Source organism: Delphinus delphis, chromosome 8 (assembly GCF_949987515.2).
Source record: "Delphinus delphis chromosome 8, mDelDel1.2, whole genome shotgun sequence".
Lineage (NCBI taxonomy): Eukaryota > Metazoa > Chordata > Mammalia > Artiodactyla > Delphinidae > Delphinus > Delphinus delphis.
The window spans coordinates 98,485,834-98,513,247 of NC_082690.1; the positions used below are offsets into that span (position 1 = coordinate 98,485,834).

Below are 27,414 nucleotides of genomic sequence, written 5' to 3' on the forward strand. Positions count from 1 at the left end.
TGTCTCAGCATGAACTGCATCTCAGATTTCTTCACCTACGAGACCACCAAGTCGGTGGTTGTGAAGAGCTGGACCATCGGGATCATCAACCGAGCCGTTCAGCTGCTGATCATCTCCTACTTCGTGGGGTGAGTCTGTGGCCCTCAGGTCCAAGAAGGAGGACTTCCCGGCCTCCGGTCCTCCCCGTCCTGCCCCTGGTGTTGCTGCCCAGCTGCCTGAGCTTCTCCCCGCTCGGGGCCCACCGTCTCTTCCATGGGGCCACATCCCAGAAACTGGCTTCTGCTGCCGCCATCGGGGATCTTGTCCCCAGATGCGTGCGTTTTCCCAGTAAATCCTCCGGAGTTGGGCAGCGGCCTCTATGCACACACACCAAGGAGGGGAGCCCTTGCCCCTGCACCACCCTCCACCAGGAGAGGTCCCAAGTGACCAGCTCCCCTCCCCTCTCTCGTCTCCCCCCCCCCCGCCCCAAGCAAGCCAGAGGACAGACAGACCCCACACACACACATCTTCCCATTCCCCTCAGTCCACTCTTCGGGGGTCTCGGAAAGACAGGGGAGCCAGGGAAGGGGAAGGGAAGGTGCCGAGACGAGGGAGATGGTGACGGGTTGACCAGGTGGATGGCAGAGGGGGAAGGAGGCAACGGACCCGCTGTGGAGTGAGGAACTCCTGTCTGGCCGGGGGAGATGCTGAGAGAACGTGGAAGGGGAGAAGCCCTGGCTCTTGGAGGGCAGGACAAAGCGGGGCGTTGGGTGAGGGCCTCTGTCCCTGGGGAGGGGTGGGGAGAAACACAGGTGCAAATGCCACTCAAGGGGAGAGCTACTGTGGAGAGAAGTGGCTTTTCTGAACATGACGTAAGGACTCCCCTCAAGGATCCAGAAACGCTCCCCTTTGTCAGAAGGCATAAATTCCCTACATCTACCTGACGTTGTACCCTAGAACCCATCCTGGGAGCTGCTTAAGAGCCATCAAGGTCCGAACACGCCCCTCTCGGCCCCCACCTCTTGGAGGCAACCCGCTGCACACACCCACACACAGAGAGATATATATGCGCAGAGCAGACGATGGCCGGGGGGCAAACACAGGTTCTGTCCTTCTTGTGGTCATTTGCATTAGGAAAGCTGGGCAGAAACCTCGGGGGTTTTCTTTCCTGGCACGCGGGTCTAGGCTCGTGCTGTTCCCTGAGACAAGAGTTCTGCGCGTGTGAGACAGGAAGCCACTGATGCGGGCCAGGAGTTAAGGCAAGGAGATCAAAGGCGGCCTGTGTGCGCGTGGGCGGGGCTGCGAGAGTGAGCCCGCTGGTCTGCGAGGCGCCGGCGTAGCGTGCGGGTGTGAGCCTGGAAAGGTGGGCAGGCGTGGATTAAGGGGTTTGTCTTGCACCACACGCTTGCTGAGAGGCAGTGGGCTCCGTTCACGTGGATGTTGGAGGCAAGGCTGCACAGCCAGTGCACCTCTCGGAGATATTAGAGGAGGGATTCAAGCTTTGGGGTAGGATTAAATGGCGTTAAATGAAGTTCCCTTCCAACTCGTGGTTTCACAAGATGTGATGTTTGCAAATGTTCCCCAGCTGCATGTCCAGCGCCTGGGGCAAAGTTGGTTCTTAAAGGCTCCATGTTCCCGTGTATATGTGAGGCTGTGGTTGTTTATAGCCGCAAAATGGTACCTCGCTGGTCCAGGTGAGCGCAAAAGCTGCCTCAGCACATTCCGGCCTGGCCTGGCTCCGTGGGCTCCAGGCAGGAGACTGATGGAGGGGAGACACAGCAGGCTCCAGCCCCCCCACTGCCCTTGTCTCTCCCTCATGCTGATCCAGTCTGATGCTCCATCCTCAGTGCTGGAGCCCAGCCTGCTGGGGCGGGTGTGAGAGGCTCTTTGGCGTCTTGATATCCAACCCCATCGATCTCCCAGCCTGACAGCTCCCCGCAGAGCAGTGCCTGGCAGTTACATCAGTGCGGTCTTTGGCTCAGCCCCTGGCCTGAGCCCCATCTTTGTGCACATGAGCCCGTGCACTGTTAGGACTGCACGAATCCATTGTCATGAATGTAGAAAAAAATGTATCAAGCATCTCTTCATGACAGGCATTAGACACCGAGGAGAGAGCGGTCGGCAAAAGCAGGAAGGGTCATCACCCTTATGGAGCTGACAGTGCTAGAGACGGATATTAATCAAATCATCTCCACAAACAAATGTAAAATTCCAGCTGTGGCTTAGGGTTGAAGAAGGGCCGCACAGAGCTAGGAGGGCCACCAGTGCAGAGGTGTTTGAATTTGACCGGGGTCGGGGAAGTAAGGGAAGGCTTTCTGGAGACGTAACATTGAAGCCGGGAGCTGAAGGATGAGTAGAAGCAGCCCAGGTGAAGGAAGGGAAGGAAGGGGGTTCCAGGCAGGGAAACCCAGCTCTGCAAAGAGAAAGAGGCTGGCAAATGCGGGGAAGACAAGGTCTTTGTGGCTGGAGCAGAGAGAGCAAAGGCGAGGATGGTGTAAGATGGGGGTGCCGTCACAGGCAGAGGCCCTCAGATCAGACACCCTCAGATCTTTCGTTTTTACAGAAGAGTAATGGATGTGGATGGGAAGCTACTGATGCGTTTTAACCTGTGTGTGTGTGTGTGTGTGTGTGTGTGAGAGAGAGAGAGAGAGAGAGAGAGAGAGAGAGAGAGAGAGAGATGGGAAGATTGCCCTGGCTGGTACACCAAGGATTGCAGTGGGTAGAAGTGGATACAGGAGAATCTGCTAAGGGTCCATGCGGTCATGAGAAGAGAGATGATCACGGCTTAGACTCAAGAGAATCTGAAAGGATTTTTAGTGCTTTGATGTTAATGCTTAACTTGAATCTCTTCTGTATGAGCCCAGCCAGGTAGACCAGATGCACAGCTTTACCTAGGACGTATATGACATGAGCCAACTATTTCACACAGTGACACACCACCTACTCGACCACACACACACACACACACACACACACACACACACACACACAAGAGGCCAGGACTTACAGGTGTTTCTCACGTTCTCTTTTCAGGCCCAGGTGGTAATGGCCAGTCTCCTCTGGGGGTGGGACTTCCTAAGAGGCAACCCCCTTCCTGTATCCTGTGGGCCCCTGAGGTGGAGGAAGAAGATCCCTGGGGCCTGAGTCCCCAGCAGCAGCGGGCAGCGCTTGGCCTGAGGTTGGTTTCCAGGGAAGCCACCTTCCTGGAAGCCAGCAGGGAGGGCATTCCTGGCCCTTTGATGCTCCATCCACGGGAAGGGCCTGTGGAGGTTGATGGCGCCCCTGACCCGTCCCAGCCCTGCTCTTCCCGCCCTGTTCCTCCCCCTACGAGGCCCATCTGCAAAGCCACCCGCTCTGATTCATGACATGCAGCCTCGTGTAAAATCTTATGGAGCTCAACGTGCAAAGCAGTTAAAGGGGGAGCCTCTCTAGTTCAAAGAGCGGGACGTGGAATCCCGCCTTCTCGGCCCAAGGTAGCCCCTGAGCCACCTGGACGGCACACCAGGTGCCTTATGGTGGGAAGAAGTGTTGAAGCCCCTCCTGCAGGTCAGGAGAGAGGAGTGGTTTTCATTCTTGTGTCCCCTGCACCCTCACCGCAGCCCCGTGAGGGGGAGACCTGGTTAGAAGCCTGGCTCCGACACCAACAGGAGTGGAGCTTAGACAGCTCGCTTTACGTCTCTACGTCTCAGTCCCCATATCTGGAAAATGGGTGTAGGAATGCCCCCTCCGAGAGTCCTGGGAAGGGGAGGCGACATAAGCCCGTGCCTGCCTGGGACGGGTGACTCAGGAAGATGGTGACAGTTGTTATTTCTCAGATTCCCCTGCATGTCCCCCTTTCGCTCGGCCCAGCTCACACCTTCCTAAGAGACCCCTCTGCTCCCCACACACGCGCGTGCGCGCGCACACACACACACCCCTCCCCGGTCTCCTCCCTGACTCCCTGGGCGGGGTGGACAGGAGGGTGCTGGGACACTGCTCTGGCCTCCTTCCTGCACATCCCACCTGCCAAGGAGTTGCCACCCGCCTTCCGCTCTATAAATAATGAACCAGGAACACGAGAAAAAAACAAGTCAGAGCAGCAGAGTAAATGCCAAGAACTGAAGGCTCAGTCCTGCCCCATCTCCTCAGCCCTGGCCTCTGGAGACAGACTCAGTCCCTCTCTTCTGGAAATGCAGCATCCCCTTATCTTGAGCTGCCCTGATGATGCCTTTGGGCCCCACGGGGCCACTGAAACTCTTCCGCTTGTTATTTAACTCGGAGAGAGAATTCTGACGCGGCCGCACCTCCCGACCGGGTACAGGAGGAGCCATGAGGGTGGAGGACCAGAAGGAAAGAGGCTGGCTAATCGTCCCTCGAGCCCTGGACTCTTCCTCCTGAGCTAGGAGGTGCTGTCCCTGGCGATGGGGCAGGGCCAGCAGGACAAGGACCAGGGTCCAGCTCAGGGGGCCAGCTGTGGCCAGGCCCTGAGTGGAACACAGCTGGGGACCCCCCTGGGGTGGCCGCGAGCGCTCTGGCCCTGCAGCCGTCTGCCGGGGTTGGAGCCTGCAGGCCAGCTTGGCGAGTCAGCGCAGTGCTCTGTGCCTTGGTTCCTTCGTTTGAAACGTGAGGATAATAACACAGGTGTCTCGTTGGGTTGTGAGTAAGGATTCAATGAATCCTCAGCACGTACAGCACTCTGTGTGCCGTGTTGATTATACGGTGACAAACAACCATCCGAACTCTGCTTCTCAGAGTTCTGAACGAGAACAGCCTTTAAGGACAGGGGAGGGGCTCCAGGAGACCATTTCACTGATCCACACTCAGGGGAGTGTCCGCTCCGTGGCCAGGCACACGGAGGTTCCAGAAGGGCGTGTGGCATCTGTGGCTCCCACCTGGGTGAGGGCACAGCAGCGGCAAAGGTGCTCCAGCTGCAACCTCCCTCCCTTCGCTCCAAGGGCCCCAGCCCGGGAGCTGGTGGCGCTCTTTTCGGTGACTTCACCGTTTTCCGTAATAGCGACGCTCCCTTCCCTTCTGCCAGGACATTAGACGGCAGGTGGGATGTTTATGGGAGCCACACTCCCTTCGGAGGCCTTGATGAAACCCCTCCCAGTTTAAAAACAGAAGAAGTAAAGCACGGCTAGGGAAGTAAAGCACGGCGGACTTCCACGGAGGCGTGGCGTTCCCGGGAACGTTTTACAAGCAGGCAAATAACTCTTAATAGTGCATCACTCAGAATGCTGCCTGGGATACGGCAGCAACCGTAAAACAGGTGACAGGCTAGGAGCCCTCTGCCAGGCTGGCTGTGACCAGCCTTTCTCTCCCACTCGAGACAGCATTCAGAATTCAGGGGCGCGGGAAGCCCCAATGGGGGGATGACTCCGAACCCTCTCTCTGAAAACGGAACAAGGAGCCGCTTGCAAACGTCAGCCTGTGTTCCCATAAACAGGACCCCACAAGTGACCGTGACCCCGGCACGACCCGGGAGCTGCTCCCCTCTGCATCTCCCAACATCAGGGGGCCCCAGGGGTCAGAAAACTCCTGGGCTTGACATCCTAACCCCTCCTCATAAACTCCTTGGGTCAGCCTGCGAGCTGCCCTCACCGCTTCCCAGCCTGGGAGCCCCCCAGCTTTGTCTCCTCTGTGCCACAGTCTCCGTTTCTGCCACTCAACTTCGTCTGATGGAGTTCTGCAGCCGGATACCACCCTGGTTAGCATCAGAAAATGACCCTAACCCCCGCATTTCCAAAAGTACGCTCCTAGATTCCCTGAGACGTCACCAGTGTTCTCCAAAGCTGAGCACACGCAGCACTTTCCAAACATATTTGAAGAGGTTTTCTGGTCTGCACGGCGGGGACGGTGAACGTGCCTCCCCACGTGCTGTCAGGAACAAGTACTGAGGCCCCGCGTGGTATTGAGGCCGAGAGTGGCTCGAGCCTCGAGGGCTGGGATGGGTGATTTCACGTGGAAAGGTGGGCACCTCGCGGAAACGCAGAGGGAAACAAGTGATGTGTCGGCGGGCCCTTCTTGCTGCTGGGGGAGGCTTGGAGGGCAGAAGGGAAGGGGCCCCTCCCCGATCCACGTGGTCCCGCACTGGCTTGAAGCTGCAGGGAGAAGCCAGTACAGGTAAATGCCCACTGGGTGGCAGCAGAATCCAACGAATAAGATTACAGGCCCCTCCTCCCTTCCCGCCCGACTCCCTTTACCTGCCAGGTGAGGGCTTGGCAAGGCCCCTCCTTTCCTCCTCTGCCCCTTCTCACCGGACCCTTGCACAGACGGAGCCTCTGCGAAGCACGCAGCTCCCAGGGCCTTCGCTGACTTGTTTGCTGAACACCTACTGTGTGTCGGCACCTAGGATACAGCCATGAGCAAAGCCTGGGATGCACAGAGTCAGAGGCCTGTGATCCTCTCCCTTCTCGGCCCACATGCCAGCCAGAGAGGGAAAGAAAGACAGTGTGTTCTCAACAGGGGTGAAAGTTGGTTCTTGGAGAATAAGAAAAAAACCTCACTCTTCTAATGTAGAAAGCACAAAAACACAAACAGGACATAAATGATATCTATGGTATTAAAATTTCCAGGCGGGTACAATTAGGGTAAAAGGGCTCTTTAAGGAGGAAGTGAGGGGAAAGGTAGAGAAACATGAGTTTAAGCCATGAGTTTAAGCCATGCCTCCAGCACCCCTGCCAGGCACCCCATGTCCTCTTGATGTTGACAGGATGGGGACCTCTCCCAGCCTCTGTCTGAAGGGTCTAGCCCCTCTTCTGCTCTCCGCCCCTGCTCTCCTGCCCAGGTGGGTTTTCTTGCACGAGAAGGCGTACCAGGTGCGGGACACAGCCATTGAGTCCTCGGTGGTGACCAAGGTGAAGGGCTTTGGACACTATGCCAACCGAGTCATGGACGTGTCTGATTATGTGACCCCACCCCAGGTAGGGTCCCCCTACCTACCCCAGGGTGCTTGGGTGCCCAGACACTGGGCAGGTTGAAGGGGAGAGGGCAAGACAGGGAGAGTGCCAATGGGATGCCCAAACCAGATTCTGTGGCATCGGTGATCCAGAGAACTCCTTCCCCGGCATTTGGGAGGTGTTGGGGGCTTGGGTCTGCCTCTCCACTAGGCAGCGCTAGGTATGGGGGAAGCTGGGTTCCTCTGTAGTCCTGGCACAACTTGTCCTGAAATCAAGGACAACACGCGGAGCAAGAAGGGCCAGGTGGGTGGAAAGAGCCTGGCTTGGACCCCACCTCTGCCTTTTATTAGCCCCGTGACCTTGGCCAGATCTCTTAGTCCAAGCCTCGGTTTCCTCGTCTGTACAGTGGGGATAACAGAATTAGCACCGTTGCATTTTTCCTCTCCCTTCTCCTCCTCCCAAGGGCACCTCCGTGTTTGTCATAATCACAAAGATGATTGTAACCGAAAACCAGATGCAAGGATTCTGCCCAGAGGTGAGGGGAGGACAGCATGGTCAGGGGGTGGGGTGAGGGTGTGAGCAGAGGCCCAGGGCCCAGCCTTGGAGCTGTGTCCGGGGACCTCCACCCTCCAGAGGCCGCCGATGGGCAGGCCCCGCCCCCGCAGGGGCCAGTGCGGGTCCTGCACGCACCTGTCTCCCTGCAGAGCGAGGAGAAGTTCCGCTGTGTGTCAGACAGCCAGTGCCAGCCCGAGCGCTTCCCAGGGGTGGGTGAGTGCAGCTTCTTCCCCACCTCTCACTGCCCCGCACTGTCAGTGGGGCCCTGGGGGCAGCACGTCCCCCCCAGGGGAGAAGCCACCCTAAGGGAAGGGGTGGGAATGGGCCTGTTCCATGTCACGCTGCCAGCACTGATGGATGCGGGCTGTGGGCCAGCCCGGCGGGGCTGCCCCCAGAGTTCCCAGGCCAGGGGTGGTGCTGCAGACAGGTGTGCCATGAGGAGGCAAGTGCTGTCACGGAGGTACCCTGGGACCCCGGGGTGGTGGGGGGGGCGGGGAGGGAGAGAGATTGGTTCCTGGAGGGTGACCCCGAATGGCTTCCTAGAGATGGGCCCTAAAGGATGGGTAGGATTTGGCAGGAGAGAGAAGCTTCAAAAAGGGCATTCTAGGCAGAAGCAACAGAAGCAGCAAAGGCTCAGAGGCGAGAAAGAGCAAGCGGTGAAGGGGTCTTCAGGGAGCCTGGGGCTTGGAACATGTGAGGGGAGGGCTGTCACCTCCCTCTGGCTTGTCTAGGGCTCAGGAAGTGAGGAGGGGAGAGCCCTGCAGGGCTAACGGACCCCCAGTCCCTGGCCCTGCCTGTCCTCTACCTCCACCTGCAGGGTCCCTGTGTGCGTTGTGGGGGGTGCGTCCCTGATGGAGGGGTGGGGGGAGGAAGGGGTGAAGGGCCAGGGGTGCACCTAGCAGTTCTGGCTCCACCCTCGCAGGGATCCTCACGGGCCACTGCGTGAACTACAGCTCTGAGCTCCGGACCTGTGAGATCCAGGGCTGGTGCCCCGCCGAGGTGGACACGGTGGAGATGTAAGGACCCGAGGAGGGCAGGCGGGAAGAGGACCCAGCCCAGCTCTGCTCTGCCAGCAGGGGGAGCTCTGCATCTCTGGGCACCCCCAGGACTGTCCACTCCCAGGGCTGGCTGTGCCCACTGGGAGATGCTCCCAGGAAGGTGGTCCCTGGGGTGAAAGCTCCTCCTGTTTCCCCTCTTCTTCCCAAGGCGCTAAGACCTCCTGCTCTCGCCCACAGGCCTGTCATGATGGAAGCTGAGAACTTCACTATTTTCATCAAGAACAGCATCCGCTTCCCCCTCTTCAACTTTGAGAAGTGAGTTCAAGCTCCCTCCCTAAAACCTACAAGCAGTGCTGCCACCCCACCCTTCCCCCCCATCCCCCAGCTTCCCGGGGCTGCTATTCCCAGCCTCCCCAGGGTGGACCCTGGGGCCAGTTTCTCTGCCAGCCTCCTGCCCTGGGGCTCGGGACCCACGGGGGCTTTTGCTCAGAGCAGGGGAGGGACAAGCTGAACCTGGGCCTGGAACTCGGATGCCTCCGCAGGTGGGGCCCGAGGCGCTCCTCCCATCTCTCTTCTCCCCACCTCAAGCCCAGTGTGCGTGTCCCCTTTCTCTTAGTTCAGCCCCTCTTCTGTGACTTCCCCATTTGGTGACTCGTGGGTGGGTGTCGGCCACATGCAAAGCACAAGGCGGGCACAACAGAGGAGCCATGGGTAAAGACCCCTGCCCTCTGGGAGCCCCAGCACACAGAACCTTCTACGGGAGGGAGGGGTAATCACCAGAAAGATGTAGGGACAGAGGTAAGGGAGAAGGCGAGCGGCCAAGAGAGCGGGGGCCCTGAGGCTCCGGACGGCTAGAGGAAAATCCGAGCGTGGCTGTCCTCGCGTTAACCCTGGACCTTGCCCTCTCCTCCCCAGGGGAAACCTCCTTCCCAGCCTGACTGCCACCGACCTGAAGACATGCCGCTTCCACCCCGACAAGGCCCCCTTCTGCCCCATCTTGCGGGTGGGAGATGTGGTCAAGTTCGCGGGGCAGAATTTTGCCAAATTGGCCAGCACGGTGAGGAACGAGCCACTCTTCCCTTCCCTGGCCTGGGGGCCCTCGGGCAGGGGGAGCGGCTACTGGGGAAAAGGAGCTGCCTGCGGCGCAGCGCCACCTGGTGGGGGCATCCCAGGCCTGCGACCGGCTTTGTGCCTGTCCTACCCACCCCTGCCCTGAGTGGTCTTGCCTCCCGCCCAGCCTCAGTTTCCCATTCCTGTCTTCACGCTTCACCTGCAGGCAGAAGCCTCAGATCTCCAAGAAGGTCTGCACTGTGGGAAAGCGGATCTGTGGCCACTTTCCTGGGTTGTAGCTAAGGGACTAAAGACACCAAAAACAGGATTTAGAGGCTCAAGGGCGGTCACCCTTAACTACAGAACTTCTTTACGAAGCAGCGTGTGACAGACCACTCTTCTTTCTCCCGACCTCCGTCCTCCACCTGGAGAATGAAAAGAAATCACTTGTCCATTTGTCGTGACATGCACCCCCCGCACCGGGACCCACTCCACTCCGACCGCGGACCGGGAGTCGGGGGCTGTGGGAGGGCTCACATCTGCCCCCTTTCTCCACCCAGGGGGGAGTTCTGGGCATTAAGATCGGCTGGGTGTGCGACCTGGACAAGGCTTGGGACCAGTGCATCCCCAAATATTCCTTCACCCGGCTCGACAGCGTTTCTGAGAAGAGCAGCGTCTCCCCAGGCTACAACTTCAGGTAACCCCCGTCCCCCTGGGACTTCGGGAGAAGGAGGCAGGGCTGTCCTAGAGAAGGACACTTCAGGCAGCAACGCATCCTGGGCAGAGACGGTCCCACTTCCTCCCCCTCAGATTTCAGCTCAAAATTAGGAAGGACTTTCCAGCAGTCGGCCACTCGGAGACGGACAGGCCATCCTGTGAGTTCCCCGTCACAGGGAGGGACCGTGTGGAGGATTCATGCTCCCAGCCGGCAGTTAGAGTACAAGACCAGGTCTCCTGAAATGCTGGGTTCTGTGATTCTGAGCCCATTCTTAGCTCCGGCTCTGAAGCTGTACGTAGTCCCACTCGTCTCCTGTCCCTGAATTTTCTGAGGTTTCTCACTTCACAAAGCAAGGGTGATAATTGGTATCATTTTACAAAGTGGAAATTTTGCATTTCTCTCCATAACCAGGAGATTTCATCTGAGTCACAAATAACAATTACAATGGCCGTTAGTTTTTCAGTGCCTTTCCAAACAAGAACTCATGCCAGTCTTTAAATATCATCTCAGTTATATTCCCAATGGCCTTGAGACATAAGGGATCCCTCTCCCCATTTTGAAGAAGGGGAAAGAGAAGAACTTGGGGTAAACTACTGGGAAACAGCTGAAAGCCCTTGAAAAGCCTTTGACCTTCTCCCATCCTCATTTCCTTATCTATGAAATGGTGATGGTATCCTTATTATCTTGAGCCTATCAGCCAGTGTGTGAAAAGCTTCAGCTCTCGGGAGGTTTTTTTCCTTAATTTTTTAAGATTCTAAAGTTTCTGGCAGGGCCCTGATGACGTACACACTGTTATATACACTAAACAGGCTAAATTAGGTAAATAGGCAGGTATCAGGAAAAAATAGGTATAAGAATATATTTCAGTTATATATTCAAATTTCCTTTGTTATAGTGGTATTATCTAATATAATAGTAAACATAAGCAAAAAAAATCATTTCACCTTTTTTCCCACCTTTATTTGTAGTTTAAAAGAATAATTATCTGCCCCATTAAGCTTTATATTTAATAGTTTAAAATATATGTGTATTCTCTGGAAAGAAGAATTTTTTAAAATTGAAAGTGCTATCATAATCAACTCTAAACTTAAAAAAAAAAAAAACCCATAGGAAACAACACATATTTTAAAGTAGGTTAAAAATACTGTTCAGCTCCCTGGCAGAAACTGGCATATTTATTCAGTCAGTACATCACGCTGAAATCAATACAAAGGATATTTGTATGGTGGCTTAAAATAGTAACAAATTAATAAAATCCTCGTGATCTCAAATGCAAGTTTTCATCTTCATAACGTCTCTCTGGCCATTGGGAATTCTTCAACCTTCCAAATAACTCATTTGGCAGGAGAGCTTATGAAGAATATGGCTAGTTTGAAGACCCCAACTCTTGGTCTCATACAGCTTTAGAACAAAGTCTTTCATTTAAAGAAGAATTGGTTTGGACTTCCTTATTTCCAATTTGTAGTGGCTTGGCTGACACACACACACACACACACACACTCGCACACACACACACACACTCACACACACACACACTGCCCCCACCCTCTACCCTCTATCACCCCTAGGCACAGCAGGAGAGCAGGAGATGGATTTGGTCCTAAATAAGCTTGGGTTAAATTTGGAGAGACAGGGACTTTCCTGGTGGTCCAGTGGTTAAGACTCTGTGCTTCCACTGCAGGGGGCACAGGTTCGATCCCTGGTCGGGGAACTAAGATCCCACATGCCGCGCAGTGCGGCCAAAAAAAAAAGAGAGAGAGAAAATTTGGGGAGACAGGTCAGAGGGTCCCTAAGGACCCTGCAAGCTCAATTCCCGAGGGCCTAAAGGAAACCATCTGAGAGGTGTGGGCCCTGGATGACTGACCCCCCTCACCAAAAACCTCCAGGCCGGAGTATGAAGAGGCAAAGCTGCTGCGTTTGACCCTATGGTTTAAGAGTGTCCAGAGGGCCCGAGGAGTAGCCTGGGCGTGGGGGAATCTCTGTGGCCATGGCAAGCAGGGGGCTGTACCCAAGCTTCCTCAAATCCCTCCCCCGGGTGACCACCCACTACCTCATGTTGCCTTCAAGCTGCTGGTACCACACGGACACCCAAGACTAAGTTAAGATCCCCCGCTGGGGAGGCTCCAGGCCACCCATCTGAATCCTCTGTTAAGAGAAAAAGGGTCACGGCCAGGCTCAGCGCAGCCGCGGTGCGGTTCCTATGACGCGGTAGAATGTGTCTGCTCCGTAGAATCCCGCAAGGCTCCTTGCTAGAGGCCCGATACTGGCCGCCCCACGTACAAAGTGTCCCGTGTGCTCTGGCTCAAGGTTCCTCACCCCTGCCAAGGAGGAGCTTCCGTCCCCCCACTTCACAGATGAGAAAATGGAGACATGCGAGTTAAGTCATTCTCTCAGGGTCACAGAACCAGCAAGCACGGGTGCCTGAACGCAAACCTATTTTCCTGGCTGTTTTCCACCCCATAGGAAGGCTACGGTCATTCGCTTTTGTTTATCCTCAGAAAAACACAGGCAGTGGGGTTGATACTTTCATCCCCAGTTAAAGACGAAGAATCTGAGGTCCCGGGAGGCTAAAAGACTAGCAGCTCCTGGAAGCACCATTCCTTGCCGGGCCTTTTGTCTCCCAAACAAATTCATCTGCCTCTCCCTCTCCAACCGAGGCCAGATTTTTTTTTTCCCAACGTTCTGCTGTTGCCATTTGCTCTGGAGGGAATGGAATCATTCAGCCAAGATTCAGCCTTGTTTTAATCTGAAAACTCTGACATCCAGAGGCAGCTAGAGACTCGCATTTCCATCACTAATTACGTCTGCAGCTCCTTTCCAAATGCCGCCCCCACCCCTGAGGATCTTTGCCTGCAGACTCAGAGACTCAGATAATTTAGAGCTGTTAAAGACCCCTGGAAGAGACCTAGACTAAGGCGGTCATTTAGCAGATAAGGAAGCAGACCCTCCAAAGGGGGAAATGATGAGCCCAAGGTCACGGGTGCACCTTAGAGTCTCCTTAGACGTCGTTTGCTCCCAAGTCCTACATCATTCTTGGAGGTGCAGCCCCAGAAAAGGTCTGTCCATCATTGGCGGCTCCGATTATTGGAGAGGTGACCTCGTATTGAACTAAAACGTGTCTCCTTTCAACTCCCACCCAACACCTGGTGCTGTCCATCTAAATTAACCTTTCCAAGTACCTTGAGGGTGTGCAGTTGGTGGGTTCGTCCACATTAGTCCCAGACAAAGTGCAGCATTCCTAAAAATAAGAACTGGCAAGAATCGCGAATTCCATGGTGCGCAGGGTGACGGGCCCCAGAGGCAGGGTTCCTGCATGGCTGGTGCACCCTTAGCTCACGAGAGCAGGACTTTAACCAGAACACTGCATTCCCCAAAGTGCTGGGAACAGGCAGTGTTGCTGAGGGAGTACTGAGTGTGCATTTGCCCATGAGTGGGTGTGTGTGTGTTTGTGAATGAGTATATGTGAGTGAGTGTGGACGTGTGGGTGTGAGTGTGTGCATCAGTTGTGTGAGTTGGTGAGTGTGTGTGAGTGTGTCAGTGAATACATGTGCGCCTGTGTGTGCGTCTATTAAAATACTGTATCGGGGGACTTCCCTGGCAGTCCAGTGGTTAAGGCTCTGCGCTTCCAATGCAGGGGACGCAGGTTCGATTCCTCTCCGGGGAACTAAGATCCCACGTGCCTCGCGGCCAAAAATAAATAAATAAATAAATACTGTATCAGTCAGGGTCCCAGCAGGGAACAGATGGCATATGCAAACTGGGTAATTTGAAGAGAGTTGAATACAGAGACTGTTTCAAAGGATATAGGGAAACCACAAAGGATAGTGCAGTGTCTGGGGGCAGTAACAGGACGTTGGTGACTGTCCAAGTGTGGGGTAGAGGGGAGGGAGCATGGTCAGAGGAGATACCCAGCACAAGTCTTTTTTTTTTTTTTTTTACATCTTTATTGGAGTATAATTGCTTTACAATGGTGTGTTAGTTTCTGCTTCATAACAAAGTGAATCAGTTACACATATACATATGTTCCCATATCTCTTCCCTCTTGCGTCTCCCTCCCCGCCACCCTCCCTATCCCACCCCTCTAGGTGCTCACAAAACTCCTAGCTGATCTCCCTGTGCTCTGCGCCCAGCACAGGTCTTGACGACTTTCCTTTGTGATATCACAGCCCTGCCCTAACTATTTGAGGTCTCTGAGCCCTTCATGCCCCTGGTGAAAGCACTGATTGCCCAAGAAAAATGCACATGTTCACACACGTGAGCAATTTTTCAGGCAATTTCATTTTTATGAAGGATACTTTATTTCTACAAATAAGATTAAATCCATTCTCTGAATAATACATCCAAGCCAAACAGAGTAACGACATGAAAACTCTCCTCCCTCCCCCAGTCCTACTCCTTTTGCAGGAAATTAACCACTTGGGCAGTTTGTCCATCTTTTTTCTCTGCATTTATATTCATGCAGCATAAAATTCCAGGACTCTGAAGGCCTTTGAAAGCTTATCCCTGGACCTCAGATTAAGAGCCCCTAGAGTTAAGTTTGCAAAGCCCTTTCACACCTATTTTCGACAGGATTTATAGCTCGTTGTCTACCCCTCACCCCCAAGGTAGGCTCAAAAAGATTTTGAGACTTGCCCAAGGTTGCACGGCCTGATGAAGAGGAACGCTGGTCCTCAAAGCCAGGGACCTGATCTACCCATTGATCCTACCACACCTTCCACCGACACATTGCTCGCAAAAAAGAAAACAAGAAAAGAAAAGCCGCTATAAGGGATATACCACCCCCCTCCCCTCCCCACCCCCATCCTGATTGCTGGAATGATAGGAGAGAAGAAAAAGGGTGCATTTAGCAATGTCTGATTTCTTGTTCCTCCCCTGAGAGTTCCTAAGACAGCTTTGCTACTAAAAGGCAACGCAGTTTTGGATTTCCTCTCTCGGTGTCTGGGACAAAAAACATTCGTTCAGCTGCTAGATGTTCCTCGTGCTGTAGGTGTTTCTAGTGATCGTTTCGTGTTGGAAATGTACCCACAGCAGCTTTCATGAAGCTCTGAAATCTGGCGTGTGTTCTGCTTCCATGTTGCAACAGGCAGATCAGCAAGATCTCAGGCCAACTGACGGAGACAGAATCGAGCTGCGCCCTTGGCTTTGATCCTTCTTTCTCCAATCTGGATTTTTCTCCTTTCAAAAGCCATAGAATATGTGTTAAGTGCAGCCATTTCCATCATTTCCACAGAAACATGTGAAGGCCCTCTTGGATGGGGCATACTTGCTTGAATTCTCCCTGATCCATTTTCCCCTTCACTTTCTTTAGCTTACGGTGAGAGGCGAGGCAATTAGAGCAATCCTGAACTTACTCAGCCCTTGCTAACTTCCGTGTCTACCCTATCTTCACAACCACCAACCTTATGGGTAGAAGATATTGGCTAACACTCACTGAGCGCTTACCTGTGAGCCTGGGACTTAGCAAGTGCTCTTTGTGGATTATCCCATTGACTCTAAAGAGGGAGAATTTTAGAGCTGGAAATCTGAGGCTCAGAGGTTGCATTTATCTGCCCCAAACCACACAGCAAATGGTGCTGGAGCTGGAATTCAAACCCTGGCAGGCTAGCTCCAGAGCATGTGCTCACAGCCACAGGTATCCTGGCAGGACCGGTATGGTTCCTCCATTTTACAGATGAAGAAACTGAGGCCAAAAAACAGATTGCTGCCAAGGATAAGACAGCTAGTAAACCAGGCTCTCAGGTATATCTTCTAGCTCTGTGTCCATTGAACCTTCCCTGCCTCATTAAAGATAAATCGTAATATGTTCAATTTTTTAAAAAAGATCAAACAAGCCGTATTTTAAATGTCTTCCTTTGAGGCGGATTAGATTCCTAGAACATGAGTAAATCACTGTAGCTTGGGACCCTTCTCGAAGGGGAAGAGTCCCGCCTGCTGGAAGGATGTTGCCTCAACCCCATGCAGTGAGCCTGCCAGGAGATATTTTCCCATCAGTATAAAATCAACTGTAAAAGTATTTTTCAGCTGGCAAAATTACTTCCTACCAGGCAAAAGCTTTGCTGAGAACACCACCTCCCTCACTTAGACGCCTGGATTCCAGGCCCAAGTTTTCCCTTGCAGGCCCAGCCCAGATCCCGCAAGTTTGTTGCTGTTGTAACAGTTACGCGTCGTCGCTGCTTTGGGAAGGAATTTCCACCACTTCTTGGGAGATGGATCGTTTCTAAACAGATGTCTGAGAGCTTCCAAGGGATTTGAATGTGGTGATAAAAACCCTTCTCCATTCAGCTTATTGACTGCCGACGATTACAAATGTCAGCTCAGCGTGGGGAAGCGCTGCTAAGGGTTGGAGCTGTCCATAGCTGAATTGGGCTGCTCCCACAGGTAATGGCTCCCTCTCACTGGAGGTGTGCAGGCAGCGGCAGGGAACCTCTCATGGCTAAAGTGGGGGAGGGCTTGGAGGATTTCTTTTAACATCTAATTATATCACGTGCTGGGCTTCGCGGCTGACCCGGAGATGAACGGGACCAGTTCCTGTGATCAAGGAATTTTTGATCTAGTGGAGATGGTAAACCTGAACCCAAATAACAAAAATGTTTATACAAAAAAACATTTGATGCTGGGGCGAGCCAAGAATAATTAAGATGAGGCAGAGGTGAAACAGCAGCGTCCAGGCTGCGGGTCAGGAGACACAGGCTATGGTTCAGGCCTTGCCACAAAAACTCAGTGTGATTTTTTTGACAAGTCTCATTCCCTCCATGGGCCTTAGTTTCCTCCTCTGTAAAATGGGTTGGTTAAAGGTGATCATCTCTAAGCTCTAAAAGTCTGAATCAGTGCATGTGGGCATCTGGGGAAGGGCTCTGGAAAGTTGGGCTGCTGAAACATGCACTCTTATTTCTAGACCTGTGATATATATCACAGTGGAATGTAGCTTCCACACTGCCCTGCAGCGATACCTCTGACAAGTGACTTACTATGGTAGTTGACTTTGTAACTTACTCATTCTTTATCTGTTGCTGCTTGAGGCAAGAGATAGCACGTGCACACACACACACACACACACACACACACACACACACACACACGAGCTTCTCAGTACTGTCAGGCCTCAGAAGTGTTCGATTCAGTCCTGTGTTGGGGGCTTCCTGTCTGGTCACAGAACAGGTATCTCAGTGAGGGGCCTGGTGGGAAAGCAGGCTCAGCTGGGGTTTGTGAAGAAACTCACACACAGGGCCTAACAGCGTGGGAGCTCTTTCCACCCCTAGTCCCCCAGCCAGTGGAGAGGATGGGAGCCTGGCCGAGAGCTGGGGTCCCTGGCAGGAGAAGCCACAGAGCAATACAGCCTCAGGCAGAACCGCAGGGAAGCAGCAGGTGGAATAAGTACCCCACCTCTCTCCTTCCCACCCTCTGATCCCCGGCCAGTGCCGGCCAGTGCTTCCCAGTAACCAACGCACCCCTCCAGAAACCCGAGGCAAAGAGGGGCAGGAATGTGGCCTGCAGAGGTCAGCCTTCAGGGGCCCACGATCAGAGACTGGGTGTTGGGATCGTGGAGGGTAGTCAGCGCACCAGATGACTGTCCCCACTTCACTCAAACACCTGGGCTCAGGGGGCCTCCCAACCCCAGTGGCCATCCCTGCCAGTGCCGCCCCGCCCCCAGGCTTCCTTCCCTTTCCTGGCTCAGCACTTCTTCCGTCAGCCACATAGCGCTTTTTATTGCAGCTATTCTTATCCAGACTCCTTGAAGTTCCACGGGAGCCACTGCTTTAATAATCGCCCAGGTGTCTGGGTGGTGTCTGGGCTCTGATCTCTCCCCAGATAGTTCTGGCATCATCACAGTCAGAGCCACACTCTGCTTTCCTCCACAGCTGAGGTGTTCTCTCAGGCACCAGCTGAACAAGCTCCCTGCCCGCCGCTGAGGCTGCAGTGAACTCTCTTTTCTGGATCTTCTCTCAGGGAAGCAGCAGTGGGTGAGCAGCGGGTGAACAGGATTCAGGAGGCCTGAGTTCAGATCCCAGCTGTGCCCCTGCAGGCCCAGTAGCCTGAGGAGAGCTGTGGTGCTTCCCTCCAGCCCGGAGAGTCTGGACAGCGTTGCCTCATGGTGGTAGATAATATTCAGGGAAAACTGCGAGCCGGTGCTGTGCTCAGCCTTCCCCTCCAGCAGTTCATGGAATCCTCTCCAATAAGCCTGCAGCTGTTGCTATATTTCCATTTCATACCTGGGGGAAACTGAGATTCAGAGAAATAAAGCACTGTGCCCCAGGTTATGTAGCTCATTCAAGTGGCAAAGCCAGGATTCCAGCCCAGGACTGTCTCGTTTCAGAGCCCCTAAGCCAGCAAGTATGCCATGGAGCTGTTGTTAGGAGACCTCAGTGAAATAATGGGTGTGGAAGTCTCCGGCCTGGCGCTTAGCTGGAGTAAGCGCTGCACGTGTATTATCTCCCTACCCTTTTCCCCATTTCCCCTCCGCAGGGGCTATTCCCACCAAGAGCGCCTACTTTCCCACCCAGCCAGCTGCCAGACCTACATGTTTCTGCTGGGGAGAGAAACAGCCTTTGTTACCACCTTGTACTAGCTCTACCTGAAGAACAGTGAGGAATGCAGAAGCCCGAGTCACTAGGAGGAAACCTGGAGGCTGACATCGCTAAGCTCCATCTGCGAGATGTTGAGAATCTCCGAAATCCATTTATCCCTCCAGCAAGCATTTACCCCACTCCTTGCTGCGCTGGGTAGGCCCTTGGGCAAAGAGAGACAGTGAGATCTAGCTTGTAGTCAACAGTCCCAATTATTAACTACAGTCTGGTGTGGCAGGTACTGGAGTAGAGGCCTGGATCCCAGCAGAGACAGGAAAGGTAGCCTAGGGGGACTTTACAGCCCCAGTGCTACACTGGTAAGCCGGCTCTCCGGAGAAAAAGAAAACGGCGCTGATTTGTAGGGCCTGCCGATTTCCGTAGTGGAAATACTCCACCACGGTCAATTTCAAGCTAAAGCATGAAGTCCCTGAACGTGGAAGTGGGAAGAGAGACACACACTGGCTGTGGCGGCCAGGGCCAGGTGTACCCGCCACGGCCACTTCCATCTGGCTCTGTCCTCCACCCACCAGGGCTCTCTCTGAGCTTCTTCAAAACACCACATCCTTTCCCTTGACAGGGCTTGCAGATCCCTCAGCCGGGAAAGCTGCCCCCGCTCTGTCCTTCTTACCTTTCAGCTCTCCATACTTCAAGTCTCAGCTTTCACGGCACTTCCACCAAAGCCTACCTTGACCCTGCAGCCTCCATCCAGCGTCTTGACTACCTGTGCTCTAGAATGGCGCTCTTCTCCTTCCTAGCCCTCATGTCCGAGTTTACCTATTTATGGGTTACTTCCAATTTTACGTATTTATGGGATTGCATGGTTCATTCGTATTTCTCTTCCTCGCATGAGAGCAGAGCTTGCCAAAGGATCAGCGGTGCCTAGCACCGTGCCTGGCATAGGGTAGCGTGCTCCAAAGATCTGCTGAATGTAGGAAAAAATGAGAGGCCATGGAGCTGGGCCCTAATGGACGAATAGGAGTTTGCACGGTGGAAGAGGGGAGGAGAGGGGAACAGAATGGGCAAAGGCACAGAAGTCTGTCTATGGGGTGTGTTTGGGGAGTACAGGAAGCAGATAGCGTGGTGTGTGTGCAGTGAGAGGGGTTCTGCAGATGAGGCTGGGAAGGTGGACCCAGCCAGGTTGAGGGGAGGGTGGTATTCCAGGCCAAGGTGTTGAATGGAGGTATCATTCTCACCAACTCTACTTCCCAGACGAGAAGACCAAAGCCAGAGAGGTAGAAATCGGAGGATTTGGGAGAAATCAGGGCCCAGGCATGGGGTAGCTCAGCCCTTTTATTTATTTATTTATTTGGCCACGCTGTGTGGCTTATGGGATCTTAGTTCCCCAACGAGGGATCGAACCCAGGCCCACGGCAGTGAAAGCACCGAGTCTTAACCACTGGACCACCAGGGAATTCCAAGCCCTTCCCCCCACCCCCCTTTTTTCCCCCCCTGTTGCAAGAGAGTTCATTGACGATAAGGAGAGAACAGAGGGAACACGTCAAAAGAGAGGTGAGCCAGGCCAAGGAAGGCCCCTTCCCCTTTTTAGATGAGGAGGTTGGGGTCCTTCTTCGTACACTTCATGGCTCTCCTATGCTTTCTGTCCTACTCCCACCTGATGACTCTGGGTCATTTTGTAAATGCAAAAGGGGCTCCCAGCCGGGGAACTTGAAAGAAATTAGCCAGGACCTAACAGAAACCAGGCAACAACAACAACAAACAGTCTAGGATACTGGCTAAGAGTGTGGGCTCTAGAACTGGACCGCCCTGCTTTGAATCCTGTCTCCACTCACTGGCTATTGGTGTGACCTTAGACAAGTGGCATAACGTCTCTGATCCTGATTCTTCATCTGTAAAATGGGAATTGCAGCAGTACTGGATTTCATGGGGTGGTTGTGTGCATTAAATGAGTTAGGAGGTGTCGGGCACTTAGCACAGTGCCTCGCACACAGTAAGCACTCAAGGTATGTTGGCCATTATTGTTACTAGTGTTATTATCTCCAGGAGGCCAGAGAGTGTAATGGTTCAGACAAGTCTAGATACTATTATTTCACTTTACCTTGATCTCAGGATGAGAAGGGAAAGGGACATGACTTGAGCACGTACTATATCTGGGCACGTACTATATCTCGTCTCATCCTTCCTGTAGCTCTTCTTACTCTCATTTATCAGTCGAGGTAAAAAGCTTAGAGAGGTTGAGTGACTTGCCAGGGGTCAGAAAGCTAGTTAAAGACAGCCATAGACCCACACACAGATCTCCTGGACTTTCTTAGAAGGTTTATTCCTAGGAATGTGGTATCCTTACCCTCTCTCTGTCTAATGTTGAATGACTCCCAATTTTAACTCATTCTTTGTCCTTTAGCAAATACTTCTTCTCCCTGAGCCTCAATCTTCTCAGCAATAACATTATAAGAGTTTGTAATGGTCGGCGTAAATATTGCTAACTGCCGTAACAAACAGCCCCCCCATCTCAGTGGCTCAGCACAAAGGTTTGTGTCTTGCTCATGGCACAGTGCCCTGTGAGTCAGGGTGGGGAGCTCCGTACAGTCATTCAGGGATCTGAGCTCCTGCCACCTGTGGATGTCTCCTCTAGGGCCTCAGTTCTCCCCTGGCTCTACAGCACCTGGCCACGAGGAAAGGGAGGATGAGGAAGCCACACAACTCTAACACACGTCAGCCCAGACGTAACAGACCTCACTTCCATTCACAGTCTATTGACAAGAACTAGTCACAGGGCCCAGGTTAGATGCGAGGCGGCTGGGAAATATGGTCCAGCCGGGTGCCAGGAGAGAAGATAACCCAGACCCTGGTGAATGCCAAGCCCATCTCTGCCACAGGGTTGGGCCAGATTCTGTGATCTCCACTGGCCACACTGAGTGCAGAAGTCAGGATGTCTGGGTCCTTCCCCTGTCTGCAGCGGGGGCCTCCCCCCACCCACCAAGAGCTGTCCCTCCTCCTGCCCTCCCGGGTAGAGAACCAGTCCCTGCCAAACCCCCTCCAACGGTGTGTGGGTGGTGAGATATGATCTTATCATGCTTATTGCCTCTTGGAAGGCAGGTGCTGGAGGAAAACCAAGTCTGCTTTGGGTTTTCTCCCTGTTCCCTTCACATTCCTTCCCAAGATAAATTTAGCCAGCCCTGCTTTGAACGGCAGTGCCCAGGATGCTGACTTTTTGTGCGGGTCCATGTCAGAGCATTTCCATGGCTGCAGCCGTAGGCTGGGGATGTAGCCCTCAGGACCACAGTCCCAGGCTCTGCCCGGCCCTTAGCATCTGTGACCCACCTCTCACCCTTGCCTGGTCCCCATCTCTCAGTTGCCACACGTCTCAGACAAGGGCCCTGAATTCTCCCATGATGTGAGACAGAACACAGACTGCAGAAGGGCTTTGAGATCCAGCACGAGGGCTGCCTGTGTCCTTAATGGCCACTTAGAGCTCAGAGGCAGGACAGTTCTGGGTTAAGAGCACAGATTTTGGAGTTGTAAGGGTGGATCAAAATTCCAATTCAGGCAGTCGTCCCTTTTGAGACCACTGACTGTTTCCTCCCAGGACACTGACCCTTACCATCCCCATTTTACAGAACAGGAAGCTCAGGCCTGGAGAGGTTTAGCTGGGTCAGGAAGGAGTGCAGGGGGAGGGCGGCCCATCTTCTGTCTTGCCTGTGCCTGGGCAGGGCTGTAGCTGTGTGCCCAAGTAAAGCACCTGTTACCTGGCTAAGGCCTTAAAAAGGCTGTAAGGGCTTCCCTGGTGGCGCAGTGGTTGAGAGTCCGCCTGCCGATGCAGGGGACGCGGGTTCGTGCCCCGGTCCGGGAAGATCCCACATGCCGCAGAGCGGCTGGGCCCGTGAGCCATGGCCGCTGAGCCTGTGAGTCCGGAGCCTGTGCTCCGCAAAGGGAGAGGCCACAACAGTGAGAGGCCCGCATACCGGAGGAAAAAAAAAAAAAAAAAAAAAGGACGACTGTGTGCAAAGATGCAGGCAGTTTAAAGGAAGCTAGGAGCCTGGGGAAGGACCAGAGCGGCCACCACAGGAAGGCTGCTACCAGCTAAGCCGGCAGGGCAAGGAGAGGGAGCAGTCACAGGACTGGAGAGGGTGCACCCGACAGGCTCTGGGCCTCAGGAGGGAAGTCAGCAGAGGAACTGGGAGAGGAAAAGCCCTCGCCCTTCTTCCCTCCCACCGTCTGGTTTCCTGTGGGTGCCTCCCACTGGCTGAACCCAGCTGGAACCAGAGGGCAGGAAGGAAGCAGTCTTTGCAGACCAGGCTCCCAGGCCCCGAAGAGAAGGGCAGAGACTGGGTGTGGAGGGGCGGGCAAAATGTCCAACATGGGAATCAGGAGAGCACCTGCCTCGAAGGGCTGGTCTCAGGGGTCAACCCTTCTCGCTAACAGACCTGCAAAGGGGGCCTGAGCACCCCCATTTTATAGGCGTGGGAAGTCAAACCCTGAGGGCTAAGTCCCCTAAAAGGCCCCACACCGCCAGCAAGTGGTGCAGCCAGGATTTGAACTCATTTCTGCCTGACCCCAAAGTTCCCTGGCAGCCAGAGCAGACAGCGGCCGATACTTACAGTTTCAGGAGGCTCTTCCCCACCACAGATGACCTTCCTCCCCTGCCCGTGAGCTCTCCATTATTTATCCCCTTGGGCTCAGCACTTCATTCTCCCTGCCGGACAGTTTGGAAGGCAGACATCCCTGGGAGGGGCGTCACGTCAATCACGGAACACTTCCGGGGAAGGAGTTTCTCAGACTCCCTCTTTGTGCTGGGAGAGGCCTGGGACTGGCCTGGGAATCTCTGGGGAGTGGAAACACTGAAAGGGAGGCACCGAATGAGACCGATGTCGACGCCACACAGTTGCAGAGGTTTCTGAGTTCGTTCTCGACCATCCTCTCACTTAATCCTCACCATTTTCCTGGGATGCTGGCATCAGTAGCCTGTGTTACAGCTTTGGGACAGTAGCCCAAAGAGATTGCACTTTGCTACCGTTAGAGTTTTGCCCGTGGTGGGCAGAGCCGTGTAAGGGGAAACGCACTGGCTTTAGAAGCCAAAAGCCAAATGCAATTCGAATCCTTACTGACTGTGAGACTACAGGCGGGTCCCTTCACCCCACAGGCATCTTCCAAATGGGGGTATGAACACCCACCTCACTGTGTTTGGTGAGAATTAAATGCGATCATTCTTATCAGTCTCCAGCACGGTTCCTGGCAGCCAGCAGCCCAGGCAGAGAAGGTACAGAGGACAAATTCTTGAACTGGAGGAAATCCAGCACCAGGTCTCAGCCAGTTGGTAACCCTGGACCAGTCACTTAACCCCTGGAGCCTCATGTGAAAAACAGAGCAGTCACATCCCTATCCCACAAGTCTGTGAGATGACGTGTCTAAAGACACTTTTTAAAACTGCTCTGTAAACTGCTCTAGAAATCAACGTATTTTTTCAGCAGTATCAACACCAGTGAGCATTTCCTGGGTGCTTACTTTGTTCCAGACACTATTCTAAACCCCTGACACACGTGGTTTCATTCAATTTTCATGGCAACTCTTTGAAGCGGGACTTCTGTATTATTCCCACTCACAAATGAGGAAATCGAGTGTCAGAGAGGTTAAGCAACTGGCCCAAGTTGCACAGCTGACAAGTGGCAGAACCAGGCTTTGAACCCAAGTAGGCTGAGAAGCCTGTGGAGAGGGGAGCCCCTGCCGGGCCCGGGGATACCCAAACAAAGGAACCCAAACAAAGGAACTGAAGAAGCTTGGAGTCCAGCTGGGCTCCAACTTTCATACACGTCAGAATCATTTAGGGACGTTATTTAAAAGACAGAGTCCTGGGCTCCACCCACAGAGATGCTGATTCCACGGGTTCAGGGTGGGGCCTGGAAATCTGCCTTATTAACAAACCCCCAAGGTGACGCCTGTGCAGGGAGGGGTTCAGCTCACCACACAGGGAGGACCACGGCAGGTGTCCCACCAAACCATCAGTAAGGGTTGCTCGGTAGGTGAGGGTCATAGGGCTCTAGAGGCCCCTGAATTTCAGGCAAGAGAGACAGGAGCCCACAGCGGGACCCACCTTCCCCTCTGGCCTCCAGGTTTGCCAAGTACTACAAGACAGAGAACGGCAGTGAGTACCGCACACTTCTGAAGGCTTTCGGCATCCGCTTCGACGTGCTGGTGTATGGAAATGTGAGTCCTTGGGCCAGGCAGACACGGGGGACAGGGGAGGAAACCTGGACCCATCCTGGGCCCTAAAGAGGCTCCTCTGGGGGCAGGGTCCTGCCACTGACCAGCTCTGAGACCCTCGCTGGTCACATGTCCACAGCAGGTGAGGCCTGCGGATGTACCAAGAGCCCTGCAGGCTCCAGGGTCTTCCCGGCTGGGGGTCCAAGCTCCACATCAGGCCTCGCCCCGGCCCTGTTGGAGCTGTGCCCACTCACCTGGGTCTTTGCGCACACAGGCTGGCAAGTTTGACATCATTCCCACGATCATCAGCTCCGTGGCAGCCTTCACCTCTGTGGGAGTGGTGAGTGCAGCCCCTCTGGGTTCAGTCCAGAGGCCACTCAGGGTGCGGCCCAGGCTGGCAGGGTTTGGGCAAGCGGTGACCCTCTCCTTCCCAGACCGTGAGCCCAACCTCTTGCCCTCGCCTCCCTGCTGGGCCAGCCCTTGCGTGAACATCTCCAGTCCTGGAGAGCTCACTCACTCCACGGCAGTCCCCCACCTGCTACAGAGTCCCCGTTCGCCACTGTGTAGGGGGGCGAGGAGACTCGAGGGTTCCCAGACCTGAGAGCCCGGTCGAGGAACAGAGCCCAGCTGGCAAGGTGGGGACAGAGCCCCTTCCCCAGGGACTTGGACCCCCGCGGTCCCTCTGCTTCTCCCACCAAGTCCTCCCTCTGCAGTCTGGTCTGGGCTCACCCCAGGAGCTGGGGAGGTGGGTTCTGGAGATATTCTGCAAGGCCCCTCGATGTTTTCCTAAGAGGAACCATCAGTCAGGTGTCTCTGGAGGACTCACCCCGACCCCAAGGGCAGTCCCGCCTGCCGCCCTGTGCTTCCCGCCGCGCTGCCCCCGCCCTGCAGCCCCGCTGAGCCGCCCTGCTCTCCACCTCCAGGGGACTGTCCTCTGCGACATCATCCTGCTAAACTTCCTCAAGGGGGCCGACCAGTACAAAGCCAAGAAGTTTGAGGAGGTGAGTCGGGGAGGGTGGGGTGCGCCCACGAGAGGCAGAGGAACCGGGCAGGGAGGGGAGCCGGAGCCCAGACTCTCAGGGGCCCACCTCCTGGGGGCCTCAGTGTGTACTGGGGATCCCGACAAGAGGGGCTCCGGCCAAGAGTGGGCTCTGTGGTCAGCGTCTGCATCCACTCACTGGCCCCTCTTTGCTTCGGGGAGGGACAAATCCTGCTACTGGTTGGCTCAGGTCTGTTTGCCCTTGAGGTGCATGGGAAGAGTCTTGGGGTCACAGACTCGCTCTAGCTCCCCTATGACCGGGCTGCGAGCCCCAAAGGCTGAGTCTGTCCCACGGGGGCCCATAGGAGGACCCTGCCCACAGTCAGAGCACGATCATGCCAGCCCTTCTGCCCGCAGGTGAATGAGACCACGCTGAAGGTCATGGCCTCGGCCAACCCCGTGTACCCCAGCGACCAGACCACAGAGGAGAAGCAGTCCACGGACTCAGGCGCCTACTCCATTGGCCACTAGGGCCTCTTCTGTGGGCCCCACTCTCCCCCTTGGGCTCCAGGCCTCCCAACAGAGGGTCCCACCTGGGCAACGGGGATGGGAGAGGGGAGAGGCTCTCATTTTTGCTGCTCACCCCTTGAGGCCACAGCCGGGACCAGGTGTCTGGCCCTCCCACTGCTCTAAGACACGTCCTGTTCCCACTAAGACCTCAGTCTCACCTTCACCCCTCGCCTCACCCCTCTGTGCTTCCCAGAACCCCCAGGGCAGTGGTATGAGTCATCCCCTTCTGAAGAGTAGAGCTAATAATAGGAATAACTAGTGGCCACAAGGGCCTCCCAAACGCCAGACACTTTCACACACATTATCTCATTTAATCCTTAGAATAATCCTACGAGGTAGATATTAGCTTCCCTATTTTGAAGACACACTGAGGCTCAGAGAGACTGAGTCGTTTGCCCCAGGCCACCCAGCCAGGAAGCGAGAGAGCTGGGATTTGGACCCACGTCTGCCTAACTCCACCGCCCACACCCCACAAGAAAAGAATGAACCCCCGGGGAGCGTCTGCCCTGCTGCTTCAGTCTCCTCCACCTTGACCGTGATTAGTTTCAGCTTAGTCAAGAGTAAGCCCCATGCTGTCCCCAGGAACGCAGGCAGGCCCCGTTTTAGGGGAGACCAGTAGGACTGGGGCGCGAGGCCTCTCTCTGACTTGGGTGGGTCCCAAATTCAGAAGGGAATAGGAGGCATAACTGTCAGTGAATTCTTCCTTCCCTCTCCCCAGGCGAGAGAAGAGCCCATTCTCATTTCTCTGGGACCCCCACGTGCTCATACGTATCCCAGGCCCCTCACTCCGGGGCCCCATTAGGCTCCCCCAGGGCGGGACGGGATTCCCCAACCTGGGGCCCTGTTCCAGGAGATCAGCAAGTCTCTTCAACACGTTGACGGAAAGGTCCGGTGAGACCCAACGCCCGGCGAGCAGCCGGTCAGCAGGCCAGTCCCCGCGGGGCCCTAATGAGGTGGTCGGTCCTCT

General features: G+C 54.6%; 1 protein-coding gene across 1 annotated transcript; it reads left to right on the forward strand.

The window, feature by feature from the left end:
- Positions 1-9: 9 nt before the first annotated feature.
- On the forward strand, positions 10-26,408 carry P2RX3 (purinergic receptor P2X 3). Its single transcript, XM_060017412.1, has 12 exons — positions 10-128; positions 6,746-6,881; positions 7,321-7,392; positions 7,562-7,625; positions 8,335-8,428; positions 8,648-8,725; positions 9,326-9,467; positions 10,021-10,157; positions 24,808-24,901; positions 25,173-25,238; positions 25,822-25,899; positions 26,295-26,408. The coding sequence occupies exons 1-12, from the start codon at positions 10-12 to the stop codon at positions 26,406-26,408; spliced, it is 1,194 nt and encodes a 397-aa protein (XP_059873395.1).
- The last annotated feature ends 1,006 nt before the right edge of the window (positions 26,409-27,414 follow it).